This window comes from Aspergillus candidus (assembly GCF_002847045.1).
Source record: "Aspergillus candidus strain CBS 102.13 unplaced genomic scaffold BDW47scaffold_33, whole genome shotgun sequence".
Taxonomy (NCBI): domain Eukaryota; kingdom Fungi; phylum Ascomycota; class Eurotiomycetes; order Eurotiales; family Aspergillaceae; genus Aspergillus; species Aspergillus candidus.
Window position 1 is genome coordinate 197,272 of NW_020194038.1, and position 20,933 is coordinate 218,204.

General features: G+C 55.3%; 12 protein-coding genes across 12 annotated transcripts; 6 read left to right on the forward strand and 6 right to left on the reverse strand.

Annotated features, from left to right (window-relative positions):
• Window positions 1–39: 39 nt before the first annotated feature.
• On the reverse strand, window positions 40–1,264 carry BDW47DRAFT_47608 (uncharacterized protein). The gene is made up of 2 exons (XM_024819124.1): window positions 961–1,264; window positions 40–899 (listed from the first exon to the last, which is right to left on the reverse strand). The coding sequence occupies exons 1-2, from the start codon at window positions 1,036–1,038 to the stop codon at window positions 156–158; spliced, it is 822 nt and encodes a 273-aa protein (XP_024670683.1). The 5' UTR covers window positions 1,039–1,264; the 3' UTR covers window positions 40–155.
• Window positions 1,265–1,933: 669 nt separating this feature from the next.
• On the forward strand, window positions 1,934–3,499 carry BDW47DRAFT_108246 (3-deoxy-7-phosphoheptulonate synthase). The gene is made up of 3 exons (XM_024813195.1): window positions 1,934–2,219; window positions 2,286–2,341; window positions 2,429–3,499. Exons 1-3 carry the CDS (start codon window positions 2,177–2,179, stop codon window positions 3,419–3,421), a joined length of 1,092 nt encoding a protein of 363 aa, XP_024670684.1. The 5' UTR covers window positions 1,934–2,176; the 3' UTR covers window positions 3,422–3,499.
• A 244-nt stretch (window positions 3,500–3,743) lies between these two features.
• Window positions 3,744–5,181, reverse strand: BDW47DRAFT_108247 (cytochrome c oxidase assembly protein COX14). The gene is made up of 2 exons (XM_024813196.1): window positions 4,636–5,181; window positions 3,744–4,550 (listed from the first exon to the last, which is right to left on the reverse strand). The coding sequence occupies exons 1-2, from the start codon at window positions 4,943–4,945 to the stop codon at window positions 4,084–4,086; spliced, it is 777 nt and encodes a 258-aa protein (XP_024670685.1). The 5' UTR covers window positions 4,946–5,181; the 3' UTR covers window positions 3,744–4,083.
• A 201-nt stretch (window positions 5,182–5,382) lies between these two features.
• Window positions 5,383–6,538, forward strand: BDW47DRAFT_47625 (uncharacterized protein). Its single transcript, XM_024819126.1, has 3 exons — window positions 5,383–5,924; window positions 6,022–6,061; window positions 6,151–6,538. The coding sequence occupies exons 1-3, from the start codon at window positions 5,419–5,421 to the stop codon at window positions 6,418–6,420; spliced, it is 816 nt and encodes a 271-aa protein (XP_024670686.1). The 5' UTR covers window positions 5,383–5,418; the 3' UTR covers window positions 6,421–6,538.
• A 481-nt stretch (window positions 6,539–7,019) lies between these two features.
• On the reverse strand, window positions 7,020–9,028 carry BDW47DRAFT_47622 (putative hexokinase). Its single transcript, XM_024819125.1, has one exon. It carries the CDS (start codon window positions 8,752–8,754, stop codon window positions 7,120–7,122), a length of 1,635 nt encoding a protein of 544 aa, XP_024670687.1. The 5' UTR covers window positions 8,755–9,028; the 3' UTR covers window positions 7,020–7,119.
• A 2,011-nt stretch (window positions 9,029–11,039) lies between these two features.
• On the forward strand, window positions 11,040–12,419 carry BDW47DRAFT_118591 (putative lipase; the record flags this gene model as incomplete). The annotated part of the gene is made up of 1 exon (XM_024815230.1): window positions 11,040–12,419. One exon carries the CDS (start codon window positions 11,040–11,042, stop codon window positions 12,417–12,419), a length of 1,380 nt encoding a protein of 459 aa, XP_024670688.1.
• A 659-nt stretch (window positions 12,420–13,078) lies between these two features.
• Window positions 13,079–14,094, reverse strand: BDW47DRAFT_132673 (uncharacterized protein; the record flags this gene model as incomplete). Its single annotated transcript, XM_024817629.1, has 1 exon — window positions 13,079–14,094. The coding sequence occupies one exon, from the start codon at window positions 14,092–14,094 to the stop codon at window positions 13,267–13,269; it is 828 nt and encodes a 275-aa protein (XP_024670689.1). The 3' UTR covers window positions 13,079–13,266.
• Window positions 14,095–14,881: 787 nt separating this feature from the next.
• ura6 (uridylate kinase ura6) lies at window positions 14,882–16,076 on the forward strand. Its single transcript, XM_024813197.1, has one exon. It carries the CDS (start codon window positions 15,406–15,408, stop codon window positions 16,042–16,044), a length of 639 nt encoding a protein of 212 aa, XP_024670690.1. The 5' UTR covers window positions 14,882–15,405; the 3' UTR covers window positions 16,045–16,076.
• BDW47DRAFT_127051 (uncharacterized protein) lies at window positions 14,981–15,283 on the forward strand (the record flags this gene model as incomplete). Its single annotated transcript, XM_024816660.1, has 1 exon — window positions 14,981–15,283. The coding sequence occupies one exon, from the start codon at window positions 14,981–14,983 to the stop codon at window positions 15,281–15,283; it is 303 nt and encodes a 100-aa protein (XP_024670691.1).
• Window positions 16,077–16,722: 646 nt separating the features above from the next.
• BDW47DRAFT_127053 (PCI domain protein) lies at window positions 16,723–18,167 on the reverse strand (the record flags this gene model as incomplete). The annotated part of the gene is made up of 2 exons (XM_024816661.1): window positions 16,723–17,858; window positions 17,921–18,167. The coding sequence occupies 2 exons, from the start codon at window positions 18,165–18,167 to the stop codon at window positions 16,723–16,725; spliced, it is 1,383 nt and encodes a 460-aa protein (XP_024670692.1).
• Window positions 18,168–18,463: 296 nt separating this feature from the next.
• On the reverse strand, window positions 18,464–19,581 carry BDW47DRAFT_47665 (uncharacterized protein). Its single transcript, XM_024819127.1, has 3 exons — window positions 19,261–19,581; window positions 19,130–19,206; window positions 18,464–19,065 (listed from the first exon to the last, which is right to left on the reverse strand). The coding sequence occupies exons 1-3, from the start codon at window positions 19,370–19,372 to the stop codon at window positions 18,673–18,675; spliced, it is 582 nt and encodes a 193-aa protein (XP_024670693.1). The 5' UTR covers window positions 19,373–19,581; the 3' UTR covers window positions 18,464–18,672.
• A 596-nt stretch (window positions 19,582–20,177) lies between these two features.
• Window positions 20,178–20,900, forward strand: BDW47DRAFT_127055 (thioesterase family protein; the record flags this gene model as incomplete). Its single annotated transcript, XM_024816662.1, has 1 exon — window positions 20,178–20,900. One exon carries the CDS (start codon window positions 20,178–20,180, stop codon window positions 20,898–20,900), a length of 723 nt encoding a protein of 240 aa, XP_024670694.1.
• Window positions 20,901–20,933: the final 33 nt, after the last annotated feature.

The window sequence follows — 20,933 nt, forward strand, 5'->3', positions numbered from 1 at the left end:
AGACAATGAATATGAGAGTAATGTCCAGTAAATTAACGCCGATGCCCTGTTCATAATCTGTCCGAGTGAGGCCTGGTATCTTTACAAAGAAGAAAATCGAGTGAAAATACAACAATCAAAAAGAAAAAAGAAAAAGAGAGGGAAAAGAGCAGTCATCAATCCCGGATGATATGGCTATAGTGACCGGGAACCTTGCGACGGCATTTGTCACAGTCACTTCGATAGCCCATCGAGAATCCCACTTTTTTCTTGCTGGTGGCAGCCGTTGTCCCAGACGATGACGGCTGTGGGGACTCGACGAGGAACCCCCGTGAAGGTCCGTCTGGGGCGACCTGCCATTTTCTGGGCTGATCACGCGGGGAAAGCGGATGGAAGGTCATCTCGATGTCGCTGGGGGAGCACTTCGAGCTGGTCGGATCATCTGCGCCGTCGCTGACCGGACTGGGCAGGCGTGGCACCCACCACCTGTCCAGACTGGGACCGTAGTTGTGGTCCGGAGTCGACGAGGCCATCGCGTCTCCTGCGCCGGATCCCATGGGTTGGAAGTCGCTGATGGTAAGGGACTCGTTGATGCGGCTGGACGGGAGCGGTGATGGCTGGAATAGGTTCGGTGTCGGGTCCGAGTCCTGGTCTGGGTCCAGATGGTGACCGGAGTCCCTCCCACTATCGATGTCCATCTCGGTGCTTGCCGACCGGACACGCGAGGGTAGATCCTGGTGCGCATGCCGGCTGTCTATCCCGGTTGGGGGTCGACTCTTCCGGTCATCCTCGTCCTCGGACGACTCCACCGGGGTCAAATTGGTTAACCCGACTCGGGAGTTGGCCCGGGTGACGGAAACGACGGGGGGCTTGTGTACGGAAGGGGAGGTAGAGGTACGGAGAGTCAACGGACGGAGTCTCTAGCAAGGAAGTTAATTCATCGGACTCGAACTAGAGAAAGGTAGTATGTCACCAACCCACCTTATTTTCGGGATATCTCTCACACGCGTCCCCCCACTCTTCCGTCTCTCGTGGGCGTTTCCCCGAAAAACCGAACATGACGGAGAACAACTGGAGCCAACCCCACCGTCCAATGGAGTGATATGGGTGATCAAACCTCGTGGGGTCGACCTCGGATTCGTGTCCGGAAGGGAGTCGGTCGATTTTCTATCGGGGAAACGCAAGGGGAGAGATCGATCAAATACGCCAATCTGGTCCACCACACGAACATTTAGGAGAACCGAGACATGACAAGACTCGCCGGTGAAACGAGGAGTGATGGTCAAGATAACATTCAATGATTTCATATATAACAAGAATGTAAAAAATACAAAGTAAGATTCCGAGATGAGACCGGGGGAGGTTCATGGCTTAGGTAAGAAGGAGCTGACTTCACACTAGTCAGGAACCATCTCTACTTCTTCTCTTCCTCTCACTTCTCATCTATACATCTATCGACCCACAAGGATTTTCCCCAGTCAGCCGACAATGGTCCTTACTTCCTTGCATCCCCAATGGATGGAACCGTGGATTTCACCTCCCTGATTGACAGCTGACGGTTTTTGTCAATGCACATCAAGCAAGGACCACAGCGAAACGTCAATCGATGAGATCAGCCCAGTCAGCCTGCGACAGCCACCAACTCTCTTCCTCTTTCTCTCTCTATCTCTAGTCAAGTTGAACTTGTCACCAGAGCCCTTAACCAATGTCGGAGGGAATCAGTCCATATCCAGGAGAACTGGATAGTCAGATGGAGAAGAGTACCGGTCGTATTATCACGCTTCATCCTTCGCGCCATGGCCAACGATAAAGACGGAAAGACGGAGAGATGGAGTCGAAAATCCCCACTGAAGAGACCGTCGAGCCAATGGAATCCACGGTCAAGCTGTGAATCATCCAACTTTCGTCTCCACCAGAAAAGTAAAAAAAAATCTTTATTTGAGTGTATTTTTTCTTTTTTTTTTTTTTATTGATGACTCCTCCCGAGCGATCACTGTTTCCCTGATTGTCATCATCTATTATTCTTTGCTCTCTCTCAAAGTTGTTTGTTTCCCTTGGTCAAACCGTGAATTGCTCGTATCTCCCTTGCGTGCAAGAAATTCTATAAGAGATCCCTCTCTTCCCATCCTCGTCCATCGCATCCATTTGATTACCCCTCCACCCGTTCTCCCACATCCCAGAACCCCTCCGTCACATCATGCCTCTCGTCAACACCACCGAAGTTGTGGAGGACAGTCGCGGTAAGCTATCTTCTTCGTTATTTGCGTATACATAGAGATAAGTATATATATTAATCTCTACTCTAGTCTTTGGCTACGACCCGTTGTTGTCCCCTCAGTTCCTGCAAACTGAAATTCCGGCTGTGAGTCATACCCCTCTCCCACCATCCCTTTCCCCCAGACTCTCGCAATCCAATGTGTAGAGACGAGACTGATCGTTCTCGATATAGACCCCCGAGGTCCTCGAGGCCGTCAAGGCCGGTCGCAACCAGGCCGTGGAGATCATCGAGCAGCGCGATGATCGTCTTCTGGTCGTCGTCGGCCCCTGCTCCATCCACGACCCGGCTACCGCCCTCGAGTATGCCTCCCGTCTGAAGGAGCTTTCCCAGAAGCTGTCCTCGGATCTCTGCATCATCATGCGGGCCTACCTGGAGAAGCCCCGCACCACCGTTGGCTGGAAGGGCTTGATCAACGACCCCGACATCGACGAGTCCTACAACATCAACAAGGGCCTGCGCGTCTCGCGTAAGCTCTACGCCGACCTCACCAGCATGGGCATGCCCATCGCTAGCGAGATGCTGGACACCATCTCCCCGCAGTACCTGGCCGATCTCATCTCCCTCGGCGCCATCGGTGCCCGCACGACAGAGTCGCAGCTGCACCGGGAGCTGGCCTCCGGCCTGAGTTTCCCCATCGGCTACAAGAACGGCACGGACGGCAACATCACGGTCGCCATCGACGCCATCGGCGCCGCTGCTCACCCGCACCGCTTCCTCGGCGTGACCAAGCAGGGCGTGGCCGCCATCACCAAGACCTCGGGCAACGAGCACGGCTTCGTCATCCTGCGTGGCGGCGCCAAGGGCACCAACTTTGACCGCGACAGCATCCGCGCCGCCCGCGAGTCGCTGCGCGCCAAGAAGCAGCGCGAGATCGTCATGGTCGACTGCTCGCACGGCAACTCCAGCAAGAACCACCGCAACCAGCCCGTGGTCGCCAAGGAGCTGGCCGACCAGCTCCGCGAGGGTCAGGACGCCATTGTCGGTGTCATGATCGAGTCCAACATCCACGAGGGCAACCAGAAGGTCCCCGCCGAGGGTCCCTCGGGCCTGAAGAAGGGTGTCAGCATCACCGATGCCTGCATCGACTGGGAGACGACGGTCCAGGTCCTGGAAGATCTGGCCGATGGTATCCGCGGGCGGAGAGCCGCCAAAGCGTCTGCTTAAACTGAATAAATAAAATTAGGAAAAAGGTCGAGGCAAAATCAAAAGGCATGAAATGAATGAAATCCAACGCAAATCTAAATTAAAATAAAAATCATTCCGTAGACTAGGCTAGGATTCGTGTTACTAGCGGTTTTCATGTAGGTAGTAGATACCCATGTCACCGTGCGCTTTGTTCGTCTGACTAGGGCTTCCACAATACCTCTTTTCTTCTCTCTTTTTTACTTCTGCTGCTTTTGAATTAACGACACCCGTCATAAATCCGAGGTTATCTCCGTGACGATGGTTGAAGCAGGGCACCACAAGAAAGGAAAAAAGAGAAAGATAGATAGATAAATCCACACCGATGCTCTATTTTGCGACAACAAAAAGTAGTATATGTACACAGTATAGCACAGACCCAGTATTACATAGGTTTTTTTTTCAATCAAGAAAACAACACACCGAACAAGACGCCGCAACCCCTTCCCAGATCAACCGCCGGATTGGACTAGAGGAAGGGGTCGAAATCAATCCAAATGCCATGCACAACAAGAAGTAAGTCGACGTCGTCGCCATCACAGCGGGGGAGAGGAAGGGAAAAAGAAAAGGTCTTCCCTGCTGGGCTTGTTTCCTCTTTTTATATTCCTCGTTTTTGTTTTTATTCTCTTTGGGGCACTCTTCGCTTACCGCCCGGTCAGCCAGCTCTTCCAGCTTTGTGCCGTTTGCTTCGTGGCGTCCTCTGCGTTCTGTGCCAGTGCGTCCAGTGGTCCCGAGGGTGCTGCACCGTTAGGTACACTCAGTTTGGCTTCTTGCGCGGCCTTCGCGTCAAGGGCCTTCAGAACCTCCGGCTTGTCGCGCGCGGCCGGGGTGGATGTGGTGGCTTCGTCCGTCTTCAACCCGCCGAACAGATATTCCTTGAGTTTGTTCAACGGGCGCTCCTTCTTAGCCTCCTCTTTCTTCTTGTCCCAGATCTCGCCGATCTGCTCATTCCGCAACAGTTCCAGTTGCTCCGGGGTCGCTGCCCCGTTGGCGTGGGCCGTCTTCGCGTCTTGGAGCGTCTGGAGCTCCCGCTCGATCCAGAGTGTCCGCTGGCGCCGGTTGTAGAGAGTGAGTGATACCATCGAGTAGACCGTCAAGGCGCCGCAGATACCTAGTCACGAACTGTCAGTCCAACCGCAGCTATCTCGGTGTCCCCCCCGGGAGGTCCGCTGGAGCATATATTATAAGGAACATACCCGACGCAGCAATCAAAGAATACACCATCGTCTTATGCGCTTTATTGGCAAACCTCCGCCCGACGTCGATCATCTGATCCATGCCCGAGGACGATCGTGCCATACGAGCTGCCCGGGCCTGTGCCCGCAATCGCTCGACCTTCTCCTTGGGGGTCTCGGGTTTCCCGTCGGGTCCGGTCTGCTGTGACTGGGCATTGGAGCCCTGGTTGGCCATGGAGCCTGGGAGCTTGTAGGGGGCGGCTGCGGGCCGGGAGTTGGCGTAGGGGCCTGTGGCCGTGAACCTCGTCGCGTCTGCGGCGGAACGGGACATATTGGGTGTGGGTGAGAGTGTGTTATTGGGTAGTTCAATCGCGTCAATGCTGGGCGGGGACGGAGGAGGTTGTTGTTCGTGAGGTGCGTCGTATGATGTCCTTTCTGCGTTCGTCTTTTGGATCCCGGGCAGAGGGGGGTGGGCTTTCACCACAGCAATCTCATCGATGGGGATGCAATTCGGCAGGGAGAGGCGAGGTCTATGGGACGGGCGGGCGAGAGTCGGTGGGTTATGGGGATAATATAAATCAGATGAGGGATGAGGTGGAGAGACTGCGAGAGTTACCGGGAAATTTTCATGAGGAAAGTCGGGAATGGAGCTAAGCCAAGACAAGGCACTCAGGCCAACACCAACCCGATCTCACTATTAGTCAGTCGGAAGTATAACATCATTCATTCAACTTCAACTTCATCTTCATCCTCTGCGTTCATGGGTTTGTTATATGGTCCACACTAACACTCCTTGCTGTATAAATGGAGTCTCAATCATATAATGCAGCGGACTTGACGTCTGTCCTGCGCACCCTCTCAGCCCTATCATCGAATCCCCCACCGCCAGAGAAGGACTCTCCAGCGACAGCGCACCGCACCCATGTCAAGGACGATGAGCTCGAGGAGGAAGATACATACGAACCAACAGATTCCCTCCCTATCTCTGCTCCAACCCCAGCTCCACAGACACCGCAAGGAAAACAACAACCTTCTTCCTCCCATCGCCCCCCACAACCAGCGCAACAACACCCACCACCACCACCACCACCACCAGGAAACAAAGTAGACATCTCCACAATAACAACCTGGCCCTCTGCCCTCCGCCACGTAATGCGCACAGTCGGTCAAAACGAATCCATCCAGCAGCGCATCCGCTTCCTCATCCAACGTCAGCACGACCACGAAAAGCAGTGGTGGCGGGGGCGTGTCGCATTAGTTGAGAAGCAGAAGGCGCGGGCAGAGAAGAAGAAGGAGTTGGATGAAGTTTTGTGCGTTCCTTATATTTCTTACTTATGGTTTCATCTATTTTTTGTTGTCTGAGTGAGTGAATGAGTGAGTGACTGACTGACCATGGATGATCGCTAGACGCTCTGTCGGTGCACCTGTGGACTCCAAACAGGTTTCTGTATGTTTATCTTTTCTCCCTCCCCCTTCCTCTCCCTCCCTCCCTATCTTCCTCTCTACAGAAACCATCATGGAACTAATACCCAACAGACAGCCGAAGAAGACCGCGCAGAACTAACCAACTACGACACCAAAGTCTACCGGGCATCAACACAGATGGCCGACGCAATGGTGGGCGAGCTGCACGCGCTACAGATTCCCTTTTTTCACCGCATCGAGCGGCCATCAGCGCATGATCCGGCGGGAACAACTCCTCGCCGTGCGGGCACGGACGCGCCGACGGTTTCCCTCTCGGGTGATGAACTGGTTACCCTCCAGCGGAGAATGCTGGAATTGTTGCAGGATCTATGTAAGGAGTGACCGGTCATCGTGTCTTGATGAGGATCCGAAAGGGGAAAGATCATTCATGCTAAGAACGACATTACTCCACAACGAGGGCCAGACCAGGTACATGATAGCCTCCCTCGTCACTACCCATTACTCACTATCCCATGGAAGGGGAGAGCCAAGCGACGCTCCTCGGTGACAGTGACAGTGACGGTGACGTGATATCAGCCAGACCCCCGGGGCTCGCATTAGCTTATTATCGATCATTATGTACACCGTAAGAAATCTATCCCTAGCTGAAACCGTCTATCTCCATTCGCCTAAGGGGAAGAAAAGAAAGAAAGAAAGCAAGCATGCTGCGCTCCCAACGACAAATTTACAACCCACCCACCCGTATATGCAATACCAACCCATCCCGAGAAAATACGATGCACCGGTTACAACCACAATAGGGTTCAACGGAAGACAACGGGGGAACAAAAGGCCGAGAACCCGTCGGCCGGGGGGGAAAAAATATTTAGCTTATCCATGATGGAAGAGCACTTGAGAAAGGATCGTGAAGAAAGGAACCAAAGATCAATCGCGGAACGCCTCGAATGCAAAGCAATGAACACCAATTCCACAGATGACTCATGCGCTGGAAGAGACGAACGGCTCGGCAGCGCTGATGCCCGAGCCGATCAGATGCCAAATATGGAAGAAAATCAATGATAAGTCAATAGATGAAAGCCGCTACGGTTGTTCCGACACGGCAATCGCCACGGCCACGGCTGCACCGAGGATGGCACTTTCGGGGGCCGGGTCGAGGTGGATCAGGGATGGTGAGGGATCGAGGAACTCACGGGACGCGGCCGTCTCGTGGGTGAGTTGGTCGAGATAGGCCTGGCAATGGTCCCGGAATCCCGGATACTTGTTGATGACGCTGCCGTCGCAGGCGATGGACAGGCTCCGCGGATCGCCCTCGCGTTCGACGACGGTGACCTGCTTCGGCGCCTTCCCTGGGACGGTGTCCGCGGGGGATTCGGCTTCGGCTTCGGCGTCGTTGTGCAGGGACCACATGCTGTGGATGGCGGTCGCCAGATATCCGGCGGCGCGCCGCGAGACGGTCTGGCAGACGCGGCGCAGGAAGCGCATATCCTCGGGGCGGGGGGCGTGGGTGGCGGGGTGCTCCTTTTGCAGCAGAGCGGCGGAGATGGTGAGCTGGGGGGAGGGATCGGCCTCGATGGCGGCGAGGAGGCTGGTGTCGAAGGAATAGGCGTCGCGCATGGAGTGGGGCAGTTCGCCTCGGAAGAGGTGGGCGGTCTCGACGGCCTCGACGATGACGAGGCGAACGATTTCGCCAAGGTAGCGTCCGGTGATCATGTACTCGAGCGGCTGATAGCCGGGACGGAGGTGCGTCCCATTGAGGATCTCGTCCCAACGCGTCTGGGGCAGGACGGCGCCGCCGAACATGCTCAGTTCGGTGTTGACGATGACGTGCGGGGCGCCCTCGAACCAGGCGGGGGGCCGATCGCCGAACTTGGCGCGGCCGATGCGATCGACAGGGTAGTGGATGGCCATGTTGGTGCCGGTGCCGAGGATGAGGGACATGCGCGTGGTGGGGTCGACGTAGGCGCGGGAGAGGAGAGTGGCAGAGCCGTCGTTGACGATGGCGTCGACGGCGACGGAGAGGTTGCGGCGGCGGCAGGCCTCGGTGATGAGCTGGCCAAGTTCCTGGCCGACAGTGCCGGTGGAGCACATGAAGCCCTTGCCCATGTGGATGAGCAGGCCGGTGTTGTGAGAGGTTTGTTCGAGGGGGAAGGACCAGGAGAGGCCGACAGAGAGCGGAACGGGCCCACGGCCGTCCTTGGCGTCGACCTCGGCCAGCATGGTGTCGATGTGACTGGCCATCCAGTCGAAGAAGCGGGTGCCCTTGAGCAGCTTGACCTCCTCGTCGATGGGGGTGGAGGCGACGTGACGGATATCCATGGTGCCCTGGCCGGCGAGGTGGACGAGGGAGATGCGCAAGGTGGAGCCACCGACGTCGAGGGCTAGGAAGGTGCCTGTCTCTGCGCCGGTGGGCAGGGTGCGGGTGTAGGAGGGCAGCATGTTGATCTGGCTGGACTGGAGGGCAGCGGAGAACTGCGCGCGAAGCTGGTCGGACATGGCGCACATGGTGGGTGGGGTCAGGGGAGCGGTAAAGAGGCGATCAACCTCATCGGCCAAACTGTCGAGGGAGCGACGACGCCAGTAGGCGGGGTGGAAGGGACTGGGACGCGTCCGGAATGGATCGCGGAAGAGGGCGGGGAAGAGCAGCATGGTTTCGAGGGCGGCGACGAGGTTTGCGACAAGATCCTGCAACCTCCGCAGGAGTTTGGCCAGGGTCATGGCGGGGTTTTTATAAACCGATCACCACGGAGGGGGCGTGGTTGAGGCAAAGAATGACGATATCGAATGACAATGGGGGGGGTTGACTCATCCGGACATGTGTTGATATCAAGAAGGAAGGTGTGTGGGGGAGAAATGTTTGCGGGGAGAGAGATCGAGAGATCAAGAGAGGAAGGGCGATCCGGGAAGACAGGGAAATATAGGGAGGGATGACGACGGAGAGGAGCAGCAAGGAGAGAAAGAGAGAGAGGGAGATACAGGCCGAGCCGATCGACTGGTGATGAGACGCAGGCGTCAAAGTGGTAACATGGAGGAGACGCAAGGGTAGCAGCGGTGGAGGGGGGAATCAACCCTGCGTGAAGTGCAGTGGGGGGAGGGTCAGTGAGGCGTCGAAAGGAGGAAGCAGTGGCGTCAAGGTGGAAGTCGAGGTGATTGTGTTATTGAGTCGAGATGTGGAGTGTATCAAGGTGTAGAGGTGGGAGATAGAGGTAGTAGTGGAGTCGCGATGGTGTCGTGGTGGGGAGAGTGGTATCGATGACACCAAACGATCACCTGGAACCAGACTCGGAGGTCTGATCCGAAGTCCAATCAGGGGGGGGAGATGGAAAGAATACGAGAATGATCGAAGAGGATAAGAATGGAGAAGAGGAGAGAACCGAGAAGAGAAGAAAGAAGAGAGAAGTGAAAGACAGAAAGACAGAAAGACAGATAGAAAGATAGAAAGATAGAACAATCAAGATCAAAAGACAGACAGATGGAGAGAAAGAAAACAAAGAGAAAGAAGAGTAAAATACGGTAAATACCAGAGAACGACACTACGACCCTGGCGAGACTGGAGTGCAACGGTGGTAATCAATTCCGCCATGAAACCGACACCGTTACACCTCTTTCTCTCGACCTTTCTCTTTGACCTCACTTCTTGACCTCACCTCTTGACTTCAATTCAATTCTAAACTCTCTCCACTCTATATCATCTTCTATTATTCCCATGATACCCTACCCACAAATGCATTGTATCCCCCATGAAAGAAACTTTGCCCAACTCTGGTCCCAAATCTGGTTCCAAAGAGGAGGTCACATCGACCGATGTCACTCCGGGGGATTAATCAATCTCCCGTCCCTGGTCGGCTCTGCTTCTTGAATACTAGACTGAACTTATTCATCATTAATCATCTGCCAGGGACTCAGGACCGCTGCAGGTCTTTCCCCTTTGGGGCTCGCGTCCTTGGCATCGGGGCTCGTTGTAACCACAATCTGTGCCCCCTGCTCTGGCTACCCTGTGGCTCGTGAACTATGAACCCATGAACCACCATGATCTTGGAAGATACCTATCATCCTATCGTCCTATCATGCACGGTGTATGGTGTATGGCACGGTCATGGGAGTCGGTCAGATCTATACATCCTTTCTTCTCGCTTTGTCAGATGAGAAATCACGGGGAAATTCCTCTCCGGACCTGGATCTACACAGAGATAGAGAGACACACATCGAGAGAGATAGAAAGTCTCACAGAGAGATAGAAAGATACACACAGGGAGAGAGTCGGATGAACCCCCCGGACCCCGACAGCGGGGTCAATCTCTCCTCCTGCCTCGGTTGCCAGGATCAGATAACTGCCGACGTTCCTCAGCATCGCTCTCCCCCATCCATCCAAAAGGTAACCCATCCTGAAGATCCCTTTGTCAAAGCTCTCGTAGTCTCGTACCGTTGGGCCTGCCCTGCACAAATCACCGTGATCCATCCCCAGTCGATCCCCCCCTGACCCGCCCTGATGCGGGGCCGCAACATCCTGTCCAAGGCTCCAAGGCTCCAAGGCTCCAAGGCCCCCATGGACGTTGGTTTCTAAACTTCTTCCCCATCCCCGAATCAAGACGGTTTCCTGCAGAATGACCCAGTCGATGATCAAGCTTCGATCCCCGTCGCTTCCCGACCCTTCAGGGTCTGGGACGAAATTTTTCTAGATGTTGCGTGCCTGTCAATTGGAACCGTTGTCGATCCCAACCCCCCCGTTTCCCAACCGCAGGCCTCCCCTCGTGATTTGAACGACATGCTCGTGGCGCGCTGATCGTCGTCCTTGGGTCGATCTGCACCACCATACCCAGGACCCGAGGCCCTCAATGCCGATGCGGGCTTGTTAGCAGGTCCGAGGCGCTCCAGGGCTTCTCCTGACGAGATCCTCAGGAATCCTCGTCGGCCACAATTTGTCACCAGCCCCAGCCGTTGCACAACAACGGACCAAGGCAGAACCTCTTCCCCCCTGCAGACCCCTCAAGAGGCCTGACACGATGAGATTCGGTCACCCTGTATCTACGGCGCTGCTGTCGTGGCTGGTCACCTGCCCGGCTGTGTTAGGAGCAGCTCTCCCCCGAGCCGATTCGTCCTCCCACAACGACCTGGAATCCATCCTCGCCGGTCACGCCAACGGAAGCGACGACCGGACGTCACGAACCGCCGCCGCCCTCGCGTCCAGGATCGCAGATGCCAACAACCAGCCGGACCCAGGAGACCGGTCCATGCACCAGGCCTGGGGAAAGATCGAATCCATCTTCAACCACACCGATCGCGCCGATCAACCGGACCTCTTCGACTATGCTGATGGTCTGGTCTCGCTGGACCTGATCCCGTCCGACATCCTTTCCTTCCTGAACGGCTACCTCGACTGGAGCATCAATTCCATCCACAACCGGAACCCAGCCGTGCCCGACGCCGGCATCTACCCGTCCAAGGATCCCGCCGATGCGCCCTATAGCGTCGCCGAGGCCGACCTACGCGCGGCCATCCACATCCCGGAGGATTTCTCCTACGGCCGGCAGGGCAAAAAGCCCGTCATCCTGGTACCGGGCACGGCCATCCCGGCCGGCACCACCTACCACTTCAACCTGGGCCAGCTTGGGCATGCCGCCCCCGAGGCCGACGTGGTGTGGGTCAATATCCCCCAGGCCTCGCTGCGCGACGCCCAGGAGAACGCCGAGTACGTGGCCTACGCCATCCACTACATCGCCGCGCTGTCCCACACCTCCGTCTCGGTCATCTCCTGGTCCCAGGGCGGCCTGGACACCCAGTGGGCGCTCAAGTACTGGCCGTCGACGCGGGCCCAAGTGGAAGACTTCATCGCCGTCAGCCCCGACTTTCGCGGCACGGCGGTCCGCTCCATCGTCTGCCCGGCCCTAGACCTGCTTGTCTGCACCCCATCGCTCTGGCAGCAGGGCTGGGAGACCGAGTTCATCCAGACGGCGCGGGCCGACGGCGGCGACTCGGCATATGTCCCCACGACGACGATCTACTCGACCTTTGACGAGATTGTGCAGCCCCAGAGCGGCGACGACGCCTCGGCCCTTCTCAAAGACGCGCGCTCCATGGGGGTATCCAACAACCACCTCCAGACCGTCTGCGCGAACCGCCCCGCCGGCGGCATCTACACGCACGAAGGCACGCTGTACAACCCGCTCACGTGGGCGCTCATCATCGACGCCCTCACCCACGACGGACCGGGTGATGTATCCCGCCTGGATCTGGACGCCATCTGCCAACAGGTGCTGCCCAAGACCCTGGGATTGGATGATATTCTCGGCACCGAGGGGATCCTGCTGGTGGCGGTTGCCGAACTGCTCCTTTACGTGCCCAAGGCTTTTAAAGAACCCCGCATTGCAGACTATGCCGCCTAGTTCGTCTTGAGGGACGGAGCAGATCGTAGCTAGACAATGCGGAGAGCGTCAAGAGACCCGAACGAATGGGTCGCCTTGCATGGGCAGATAGACAGGTAGGATGATATTTATAATCTGTTGTACTGAGTATAGGGTTACTTACGAAGCCCCTAAGTGTGTGATATCTTTATAACCTAATGGTGGTTAAAGTAATATAATATAAAAAACCTTAGTGTATTATCTGGTTACATCTAGCGTCGTCTCTCTAGCGTTGTCTCTCTAGCGTTGTCTCTCTAGCGTTGTATCCTGTCTGTCTGTTTCCTTCCCGAGTAGATCTATCAATTCAATCTATCTACAGTAGGAGTAAATTAAAGTAAAGTATAGAGTAGAGATTCTCCCATTTCAATTAAGTTTGTACTGTATTTCCCGCCAACGCTGTATATTACCCAGAAAGAATACCACCACCACCACCACCACCACCAATAGACCCGAGAAAGAGGGAAGTGAGAGGATGGCCGAGGTCAAACCCCTATGTTCCTAGTACGCCGAACGCCAGGAAAACAAAACCAACAAACCTAGAAAGAAAGAAAGAACGGAAAAAAAAGAAGAAAAAAAAGAAAAGAAGAAAAAAACAATCAAGAAGGAAAGAAGGAGGTATGGAGAAAATTTACATTACCAATCTCAACTCCTTAACCCTTCCAAGTATCTGTGACACCCTCGCCAGACACTCATCTTCAGGGCTTCGAAACTTGATAGGATCTATCATTTGATGTTCCAAATCGAGGAAGAAAAAGCAGGCAAAACCAATGAAAAGAAACAAAGAACGCCAAAAGAAAGAAGAAATGAATGAGAGAGGTGGAAAGAAAACCTACATAACCAACCTCAACACCTTCGCCTTCCTCCCAAGCATATGCAACTCCCTCGCCAACCGCTCATCCTCCCGAACCTGAAACTTCACCGGTCCCATCATCCGCTGTTCCAGATCGCGTGCCACCCTCCGCAGCGTCTCGTCACTGAACATGACCATGCGGAGACGAATATTAGCCTCGTCGAGCTTGATGCCGGTGCCGCCCTCGCCGCCGAAGAAGAGCAACGGCAGGGACCAGAGCTCGCCGATCTCCAGACGGATAGGCCAGTCGTAGATGCGCATGTCGACGTGGAGCACGCGCAGGCTCTTGAATGCTAGCGCCATGTCCTCGCAGGCGAGGTAGAAGGCCATGTCGCTGCGGGCTTTGTAGATTCTGAATTCCGTGAGACGAGGCTCGTTGTACATGATGTGCCTGAGCTCGACGTGGCGGATGGAGGCCTGCGCGTCGGCGGGCGTGATCTTGATGAAGCGGGCGATGGCGTTGGTGGTCGTGAAGACGAATTGGGTGTTGGCGTAGAGGAGGAGGATGGTGTCGGAGTAGATACTGCGGCAGGTGAAGATGAGCGCCATGGGGAGTCTCTTGAGCCACCAGCGGCCTGGCCGTTCGGTGTTTCCCTGGCTCTTGTCCTCGCGGGGCCGCAGTCTCTTGTTGTAGAGGCGGTAGCGGGGTTTCTTGGTGCCTTCTGTTCTTTTGTCCTTCTTGCGAACGATTTCGATCCGGTAGGTGGTGAAGAGGTGGGCGTAGATCTTGAGGCGGAGTTCGGCTGGTAGGCGCTGGAAGCCTGAGGACGAGGGGGTATTGGTTTGGGTCTCGGGCTCGAATTGCATCGTGTCTCTGGTGGAATCTCCTTTTCCCATTAGGGTCGAGCTCTGTCCTGCAGAGGGCATTGGTCTATTCCAGATATCTTTACATTGGGATGGCTTGGCTGGAGCGGTTTTGGCCGGAGCACTACTCTTGCCGGTTGTAGGATGACGTCCAGATCTCCGTGACGCTGGATTGGATCCGGTCGAGTTCTAGTCCAACATGAGTAGTTAGCCAGCAAATCAGCGTTACTTGATGTTGAATGCTCATATACCTCTTGAGATGCCGGCGCTCGAGTACTCTGGCTTTGGGAGGGTCCTCCTGAGTTAGAATGCTGTGGTTGAGCTGAAGGGTCATTGGGTGAAGGCCTTCTGGAATTTCTCCCATTATGATGTTTACCGCCAAAGCGAGAAGTGACGGGATACATGTTGAGAGGTGTTGTGAGTTGATCGATGGGTTGGATGATGGAGTTGACCGGAGGGTTGAGGGTTTAAATAGTACGATAATCAGTGGGAAAGGACAACCTGGTCTCAGTCAAGAAGTGAATTAGAGAAGGCAGTCACTACAGGGAAGGAGTGATTCACAGAGTGAAGGAGAGAGTGAAGATGAAGCAATCACCATCCATCTCATCTTCATCGAGATATCCAGATCTATATCGACCCAATCGGGCTAGACCGGTAATATATCCGTCATGGGGGCGTATTGTACGGTACGGGGTGTCTGCCGGAAACAGGCATCCAGGCACTCAGGCACGCTGCAACTTTTCTCTTTTTTTCTCTTTTTTCTCCACGAAATCCGACAATCCGATTGACTTCTCGATCTTCAATTTCATTCTCCTCTTCTATTCTTCTCTATCTTCAATTCAATTGTCCTCTCCCACCCTCCCCCCTCAACCACTCATCAACCCCCCCAATGTCCCTCGCTGTGCCGGCGTTTCGTCCCTCGTCCTTATTACTCTCCCGACCCCACCGGGTGTTGCGACAACTACCTCCACTTGGCTCTTTCGCCCGTCCCTCTTCCTCTTCTTCTTCCTCCTCCTCCTCTTCCTCTCCCTCTCGTCCGTCCGCCTCCCGCTCTCACTACAGTCGCTCCGAGTTCAAAGTCTTCCCCTTCTTGGCTCTCTTCGTCATCGGCTCCGGTTCTTACGTCCTCTTGGTGAAATCCCGCACTGGTGCTCGCAAACCCGACTCGTCGCCCCGCTCTCCTGATTCTTAGGGGGTGTTCTACTATATACAATCCGATTATCCTCTCTCAATCCAAACCACACCGACAACCTCACCCCTTCCAGATCAATAAAGAAAAAAAACAAAAAATAAATACATAAAAGAAACAAGAAAATGTCTTCCGAATCCACCCCCCGCTTCTCCCCCTCCGACGTAACAGTCGTCTTCCTCCTCGGCGGCCCCGGCAGCGGCAAAGGCACCCAGTCCAACAACCTCGTCCGGGACTACGGCTTCATCCACCTGTCCGCAGGCGACCTCCTCCGCGCCGAGCAAATCCGCGAAGGCAGCCAGTACGGCGCCCTCATCAAGGATTACATCCGCGAAGGCAAGATCGTGCCGATGGAGATCACCGTGGCGCTGCTGTCCAACGCTATGGCCGACGCCCTGCAGAGCGGGACCGTCCCCGAGGGCCACCGGCCGCGGTTCCTCATCGACGGGTTCCCGCGCAAGCTGGACCAGGCTGTCTTCTTCGAGAAGACCGTCTGTCCGTCGCGGTTGACGCTCTTCCTCGATTGTCCCGAGGAGGTCATGGAGTCGCGGCTGATGAAGCGCGGTGAGACCTCTGGTCGGGACGACGATAATGCCGAGTCGATCCGCAAGCGGTTCCGTGTCTTTGTGGAGACTAGCATGCCTGTTGTGACGGCTTTTGCGGAGCAGGATAAGGTTGTTAGTGCGTTGGCGACTGGGTCTGTGGATGATGTTTATGCTCGGATCCGGGAGGGGTTCACTGCCCGTGGCATTAACCCTATCTAAGCTTTTTTTGTTCCTATCTTCTTCTACTCGACTGTGTTATAGATCTGTCATTTAATTGTCTGTGTTTAGGCGATGATTCATATAGAGTCTACTTCTTTCTTTCTGATCTTAGTGGGTAGTTTAATGGGTAGTTTATTGGGTAATAGGGTAGTACTATAGTACGAGATGTAAACAACTCTTTTAAGTGCATCACCATTGATCAGCCCGTCCAAACAATAAGAGATGGATCAAAACATATAAACTACCATTCAGCCGACAGAAACAGCGTCGTCCTGAATCAACCAAAAGCGCAAGGGGGAAATGAACAAGATTGAAAAAAAAAAAAAGAAAAATAATAAATAATAAGAATAAAAAGTAAAAAACAAACATGAAACAGTTGAATCGTGTCAAGATGAAACAAACAAAATGAAACATATAGTGGGAGAGACATGGATGGGACAGACAGTCCATCCATCCATATCGTCGAACCTCATGCAAACCGTGACCCCATCCCTTCTTCGATTTTTAATTTCGTTGGTTTTCTTTTTGCGGTTCTGGTCGTCCATGTTCTGTACGAGAACTCGTCATGATTTCTTTTTCTGTCATTCTCGCTTTCCATTTGCTTCTATTTCCATACTATAGTTTTTTGGTTTCATAAAGTGTAGCAAAGGAGTTTAAAATGAAAAAGAAAAGGATAGTTTATTCGGCGACCGCCTCAACCGGAGCAGACGGCTGCGACGCCTGCGGCTGGCGCGGTCGTCGGTCGATGGGCTTGCCACCCTTGTTGTCCCCCGACTTGGCTCCCTCCTCGGCGGCCTGCGCGGCCTGGATGCTCTCGCGCACGAAGCGTTCCCGCTCGCTGCGGACGGTGGCCAGGACGTGCTCGAGGCTGCGGCGCCAGACCATCAGGCGGCCCTGCACCTCGGCCCACTGCTTCTCGCCAAAGACGCGGTAGGTGGCGCGGTGGACGAGCAGCTCAGAGCGCAGCTGGGACAGCTTGCCCTCGACGAGGCCGGCGCGGATGGTGTCGATGACCCACTTCTCGACGTCGGCGTCGGGCACGCGCAGGGCACTGGCGATGGTGGCGTAGGGCAGGGAGCGCGACGGGGTGGAGGCGGCCAGGGAGGCCAGGGTCAGCAGGCGCATCTTGGTCTGCAGGGCGTCGCCGGCGTCGGCGAGGACACCGCCGGAGATGGTGGCGAGCGGGGTGGACTGGATGAAGGCCTCGTAGGCGTCGAGGGTGTCGGCGGTGAAGACCTCGAGCAGCTCGAAGAGGGTGGCATCGCTGGCGCGGAGGGCCTGGACGGCGTCGGAGGCGGTCAGCGGGGTAAAGTCGAAGACGGCGGGGTGGGTGAGAGCGGCGGTCAGGGCGCGGACGGCGAGGTCGCGGGACGCCGGGGCGGCCGCCTGGGCGGCGGGGATGGTCTGGAGGGCCTGGATGATGTGCGTCTGGGCCAGCTCCTGGTCACCGGCGGCCTGGGCGGCGTCGACGACGGCCAGGTGCAGGCGCTGGGTCTCCTCGTCATCGAGCTCCCAGGCGGACAGCCAAGCGGGCAGCTGGGCGGTCAGCTGGGGCTTGAGGGCCTCGAAGGCGGCGGCGGAGGCGGCCTGGCGGATGACGGCGACGATGGCCAGGAGGACGTGGAAGCGGCTGGAGTCGGCGTCGCCGAGGGTGTTGAAGATGGTGGACAGGATGGAGATGGCGAGGGAGGGGCCGAACTGAGGGGAGGAGGCGATGGGCTTGGAGAGGTAGGCGCAGATGCGGGAGAGGAACATGTCGGGCTCGGAGGCTTGATGGATGAGGTGGATGAGAAGGTTGTAGGCGGGGGTGATTTCTGCATTTATCCAAGTCAACTTCTTTTGATCTTTCGACCTTTTTGTATGGGAAGTGCAATACCCTTCTCAGGCGCGCTATTCAAGACGGTGGCGGCGGAGACGATCTTCTTGAGAACCTCATCGCGCTGTTTCCGGTCGGGCTCGGAATCGGTCTGTTCCTGCTGGCGCAGGGGCTCGAGGAGGGGGCTGATGTCGGCCTGGAGACTGGCGGCGTCGGATTTGCGGACGGCATCGACGTACTGGGCGAACTCGTCGGCGAGTTCGGAGAAGGAGCCCTCGATGAGGAGGGTGTTGGTGGGGGCGGGCATTTTGTTTTCTGTAGGGGGTAGGAAGGGCGGGGGAAGAGGAAGAAAGGAAGAAGGGGAAAGAAAGAGAGGAAGAGGGAGGTCCAGAGGGGGGGATCAAGTGAAGGGAATGAAGTGGAGAATGAGATGAAGTTGAAGATTTGAACGAATTTCTTTCTGTGGGAAATTCTCTTGGCGTGGGTGCCTGGGGCATCGACTCTCCACTTTCTCCATTCATACTTTGTGACTTGTTGCGATTCGTCCTTCTCGACCATTCAATTCAGTACTCAATTCAATCATTCATACTTCAATTACGGTACTCTGGGAAGAATCAATAATTACGATTCCATTAGAGAGCGACGAAGGGCAACGATCCCGATTATACATAAAACATGCAGTTCATCAAACCCATGCCCGCATAGTAACAAAATACAAGGCTAAGTCAAATACAAAACGTCCATTTGAGACACCCCATTACTGGACCCCGTGGAGTCCTTTTCACCCAGTGATCACCGTGAGACCGGCTTTCTTACAAGAATACGCGCAGACCGACGAACAGAACGGTCGCCAACACACCCGAGGCGTGGTCCTGCATCAGACGCACAGCCGCATTGCTGGTAGGAGACGGGGTGCTGGAGCTGCTGCCGGTGGTCGTACCGGCGTCCGACTCCTCCTTGTCGGTGGAGGTGCCGGTCGGCGAGGGGGAGGCCGAGGACGACGAGGTGGTGGAGGTCTCCGAGGCATTGCGCGAGCCGCACTGTTCCTTGGCGGTCTTGCACTTCTCCTGATCATCGAGATCGGGGGAGCGCGAGATGCACTGGCCAAAGTTGGCTTCGCAGACATAGTAGGGGACGGTCTGCATGTAATCGGTGGAATTGGCGGAGCTGCCATCTTCGCAGGTGCAGGTAAACTTGAGGGTTTCCTACATATGATCAGTATGACTCGTAAGAAAGAAAAAAAAAGAAAGAACCAGAGGAACAACTCACCGTGTCACACGAGTTGTCGTTGGCGGCACCGTCACACATCTTGGGGCAGGTGTTGCGCTGGCCGCGACACCAGGCAGCTAGAGAGAGGGTCAGCACTCCCCATCGCATCCAAGAAGGGAAGAGAAAGATACCTCGGTCAGTGGATTTGATCTGGTTCAGATCGAAGCCCTCGGGCAACGAGTACTCCGAGCCAGCCACGACGGTGGTGGCCAAGAAGGAGGAAAGCAGGAGAATGGGCAACATGGTGGAGAAAGGTCAAGGATCAGCAACGGGACGATCCAGATCGATAACTCAAATATGGAGAATCCAATATATGAAGTGAAAGAGATGTAGAGTAGAGTAGAAGTTAGAAGAAGTTCCCAAGTAAACAAATGGAGCGCTGAGGAGAAAGAAGAGACAGAAAAGAAGAGAGAAGAGAGAAGGGAAAAGGCAGGGATGAAAACAGGGAAGAAAAAAGAGGGGAAGATTAAATACGGCGCGGTTTGTTTTGTTGGAAGGAGCTAACTCAGTAGGCAGTTACACCCAGTCGCTTAAACCGTTGCAACCCCGGTCGTGCTTCCTCAATTGACGGTCAATTAATCCTAAACACTCTCATTAATTCGAGTCCTCTCATGAGTCTACTAAATGATGGGAGAGCCGTCCGTTGCGATGAAAACGGACATACCAGGGTTGTCCGGAATGCGCCATAAGACACTGCCTGGGAGTTCAGACAGTGGACCTATCTGGTTAGACAGGGTCGCCGGGTGAACTGGATCCGAACACTGGGTCCTGCATACTATACTATACTGATATTGGATAGATTGGATTAATTGATCTGTTGATAACCCAATATTGATATCATGGATGATCCTTTCCTGAAATGACGGCCTCAGGCCAGCCCTGTTGCCGATCCTACCGAGGTTCTTTGGATCTTTTTTATCGTTTTTTCTTCATCATGACTTGTATACATTCCCTTATTTTTTTCTTTTTATTTTCAGACATTCTTCCATATCTGTATTTATTATATACATTCCTTGATATCCTCAATTATATCCATTGTATAATCAAAATGTCCATCATGATCGATCCCCTCCCCCAGGACCAGGCCAACCTGCATCCCTTCCAGCATCATCCCTTCGCCCACCTCCTCCTCCAAAACCCCGACTACTACCCCATCCAGACCTGGTCGCGTCTCCCCAAACCCTCCACCGGGGAAGACGGCTACATGGCCCAGACCCTGTCCACCCCGACCACCATCCCCCACTGCCTCACCCTCCGCCGTCGCGATCTCCGCTCCGAGCATCTCCCGTCCGCTCCGCCCGTCTGGCCCTCCCCCACCGCCGACCCCGCCCACTCCGCTCCTTCAGCGCGCGATCCCGACGCCATCATGATGTTCGACTTGGCCAGCCCCGGCGTCAGCGGTCATCCGGATATGGCTCACGGGGGTGTCGTCGCCGCGCTGATTGACGAGACGATGAGTATGGCCGTGACTCTGCATTCGCCGCCGTCGTTCACCTCCGCCTCATCCTCCGACCCTGTCTCCGCGGACAGTGAACCCCCCACCCCCCGCGGCAAACTGTTCACCGCCCAGCTGGACGTGCGGTATAAACAGCCTACCATCCTGCCGGGCTTGGTGGTCGTGCGCGCCAAGGTCGTCGCCCGTGTTGGGCGCAAGTTCTGGGTGCGCGCGCAGGTCGTGCAGCCGGGAGATCAGATGGCGGAGGAGGTTATCACTGCGGATGCCATGGCGTTTTGGTTGCAGACTGCTGCCGCTGGGACGGCTCGTCTTTGATTCTCTTTCTTCGTTTTCTTTGTTTTATCATGT

Bases quoted from the DNA above. Each gene is read 5' to 3' on its own strand.
- BDW47DRAFT_47608 (XM_024819124.1), bottom strand. From the start codon at position 1,038: ATGTTCGGTTTTTCGGGGAAACGCCCACGAGAGACGGAAGAGTGGGGG. The intron at 900-960 runs GTGGGTTGGTGA...CTTCCTTGCTAG, and splicing joins AGAGATATCCCGAAAATAAG to AGACTCCGTCCGTTGACTCT.
- BDW47DRAFT_108246 (XM_024813195.1), top strand. From the start codon at position 2,177: ATGCCTCTCGTCAACACCACCGAAGTTGTGGAGGACAGTCGCG. The intron at 2,220-2,285 runs GTAAGCTATCTT...TCTCTACTCTAG, and splicing joins AGTTGTGGAGGACAGTCGCG to TCTTTGGCTACGACCCGTTG. The intron at 2,342-2,428 runs GTGAGTCATACC...TTCTCGATATAG, and splicing joins TGCAAACTGAAATTCCGGCT to ACCCCCGAGGTCCTCGAGGC.
- BDW47DRAFT_108247 (XM_024813196.1), bottom strand. From the start codon at position 4,945: ATGTCCCGTTCCGCCGCAGACGCGACGAGGTTCACGGCCACAGGCCCC. The intron at 4,551-4,635 runs GTATGTTCCTTA...GTTCGTGACTAG, and splicing joins TTCTTTGATTGCTGCGTCGG to GTATCTGCGGCGCCTTGACG.
- BDW47DRAFT_47625 (XM_024819126.1), top strand. From the start codon at position 5,419: ATGGAGTCTCAATCATATAATGCAGCGGACTTGACGTCTGTCCTGCGC. The intron at 5,925-6,021 runs GTGCGTTCCTTA...GATGATCGCTAG, and splicing joins AAGGAGTTGGATGAAGTTTT to ACGCTCTGTCGGTGCACCTG. The intron at 6,062-6,150 runs GTATGTTTATCT...AATACCCAACAG, and splicing joins TGGACTCCAAACAGGTTTCT to ACAGCCGAAGAAGACCGCGC.
- BDW47DRAFT_47622 (XM_024819125.1), bottom strand. From the start codon at position 8,754: ATGACCCTGGCCAAACTCCTGCGGAGGTTGCAGGATCTTGTCGCAAAC.
- ura6 (XM_024813197.1), top strand. From the start codon at position 15,406: ATGTCTTCCGAATCCACCCCCCGCTTCTCCCCCTCCGACGTAACAGTC.
- BDW47DRAFT_47665 (XM_024819127.1), bottom strand. From the start codon at position 19,372: ATGTTGCCCATTCTCCTGCTTTCCTCCTTCTTGGCCACCACCGTCGTG. The intron at 19,207-19,260 runs GTATCTTTCTCT...CCCTCTCTCTAG, and splicing joins GATCAAATCCACTGACCGAG to CTGCCTGGTGTCGCGGCCAG. The intron at 19,066-19,129 runs GTGAGTTGTTCC...GATCATATGTAG, and splicing joins ACGACAACTCGTGTGACACG to GAAACCCTCAAGTTTACCTG.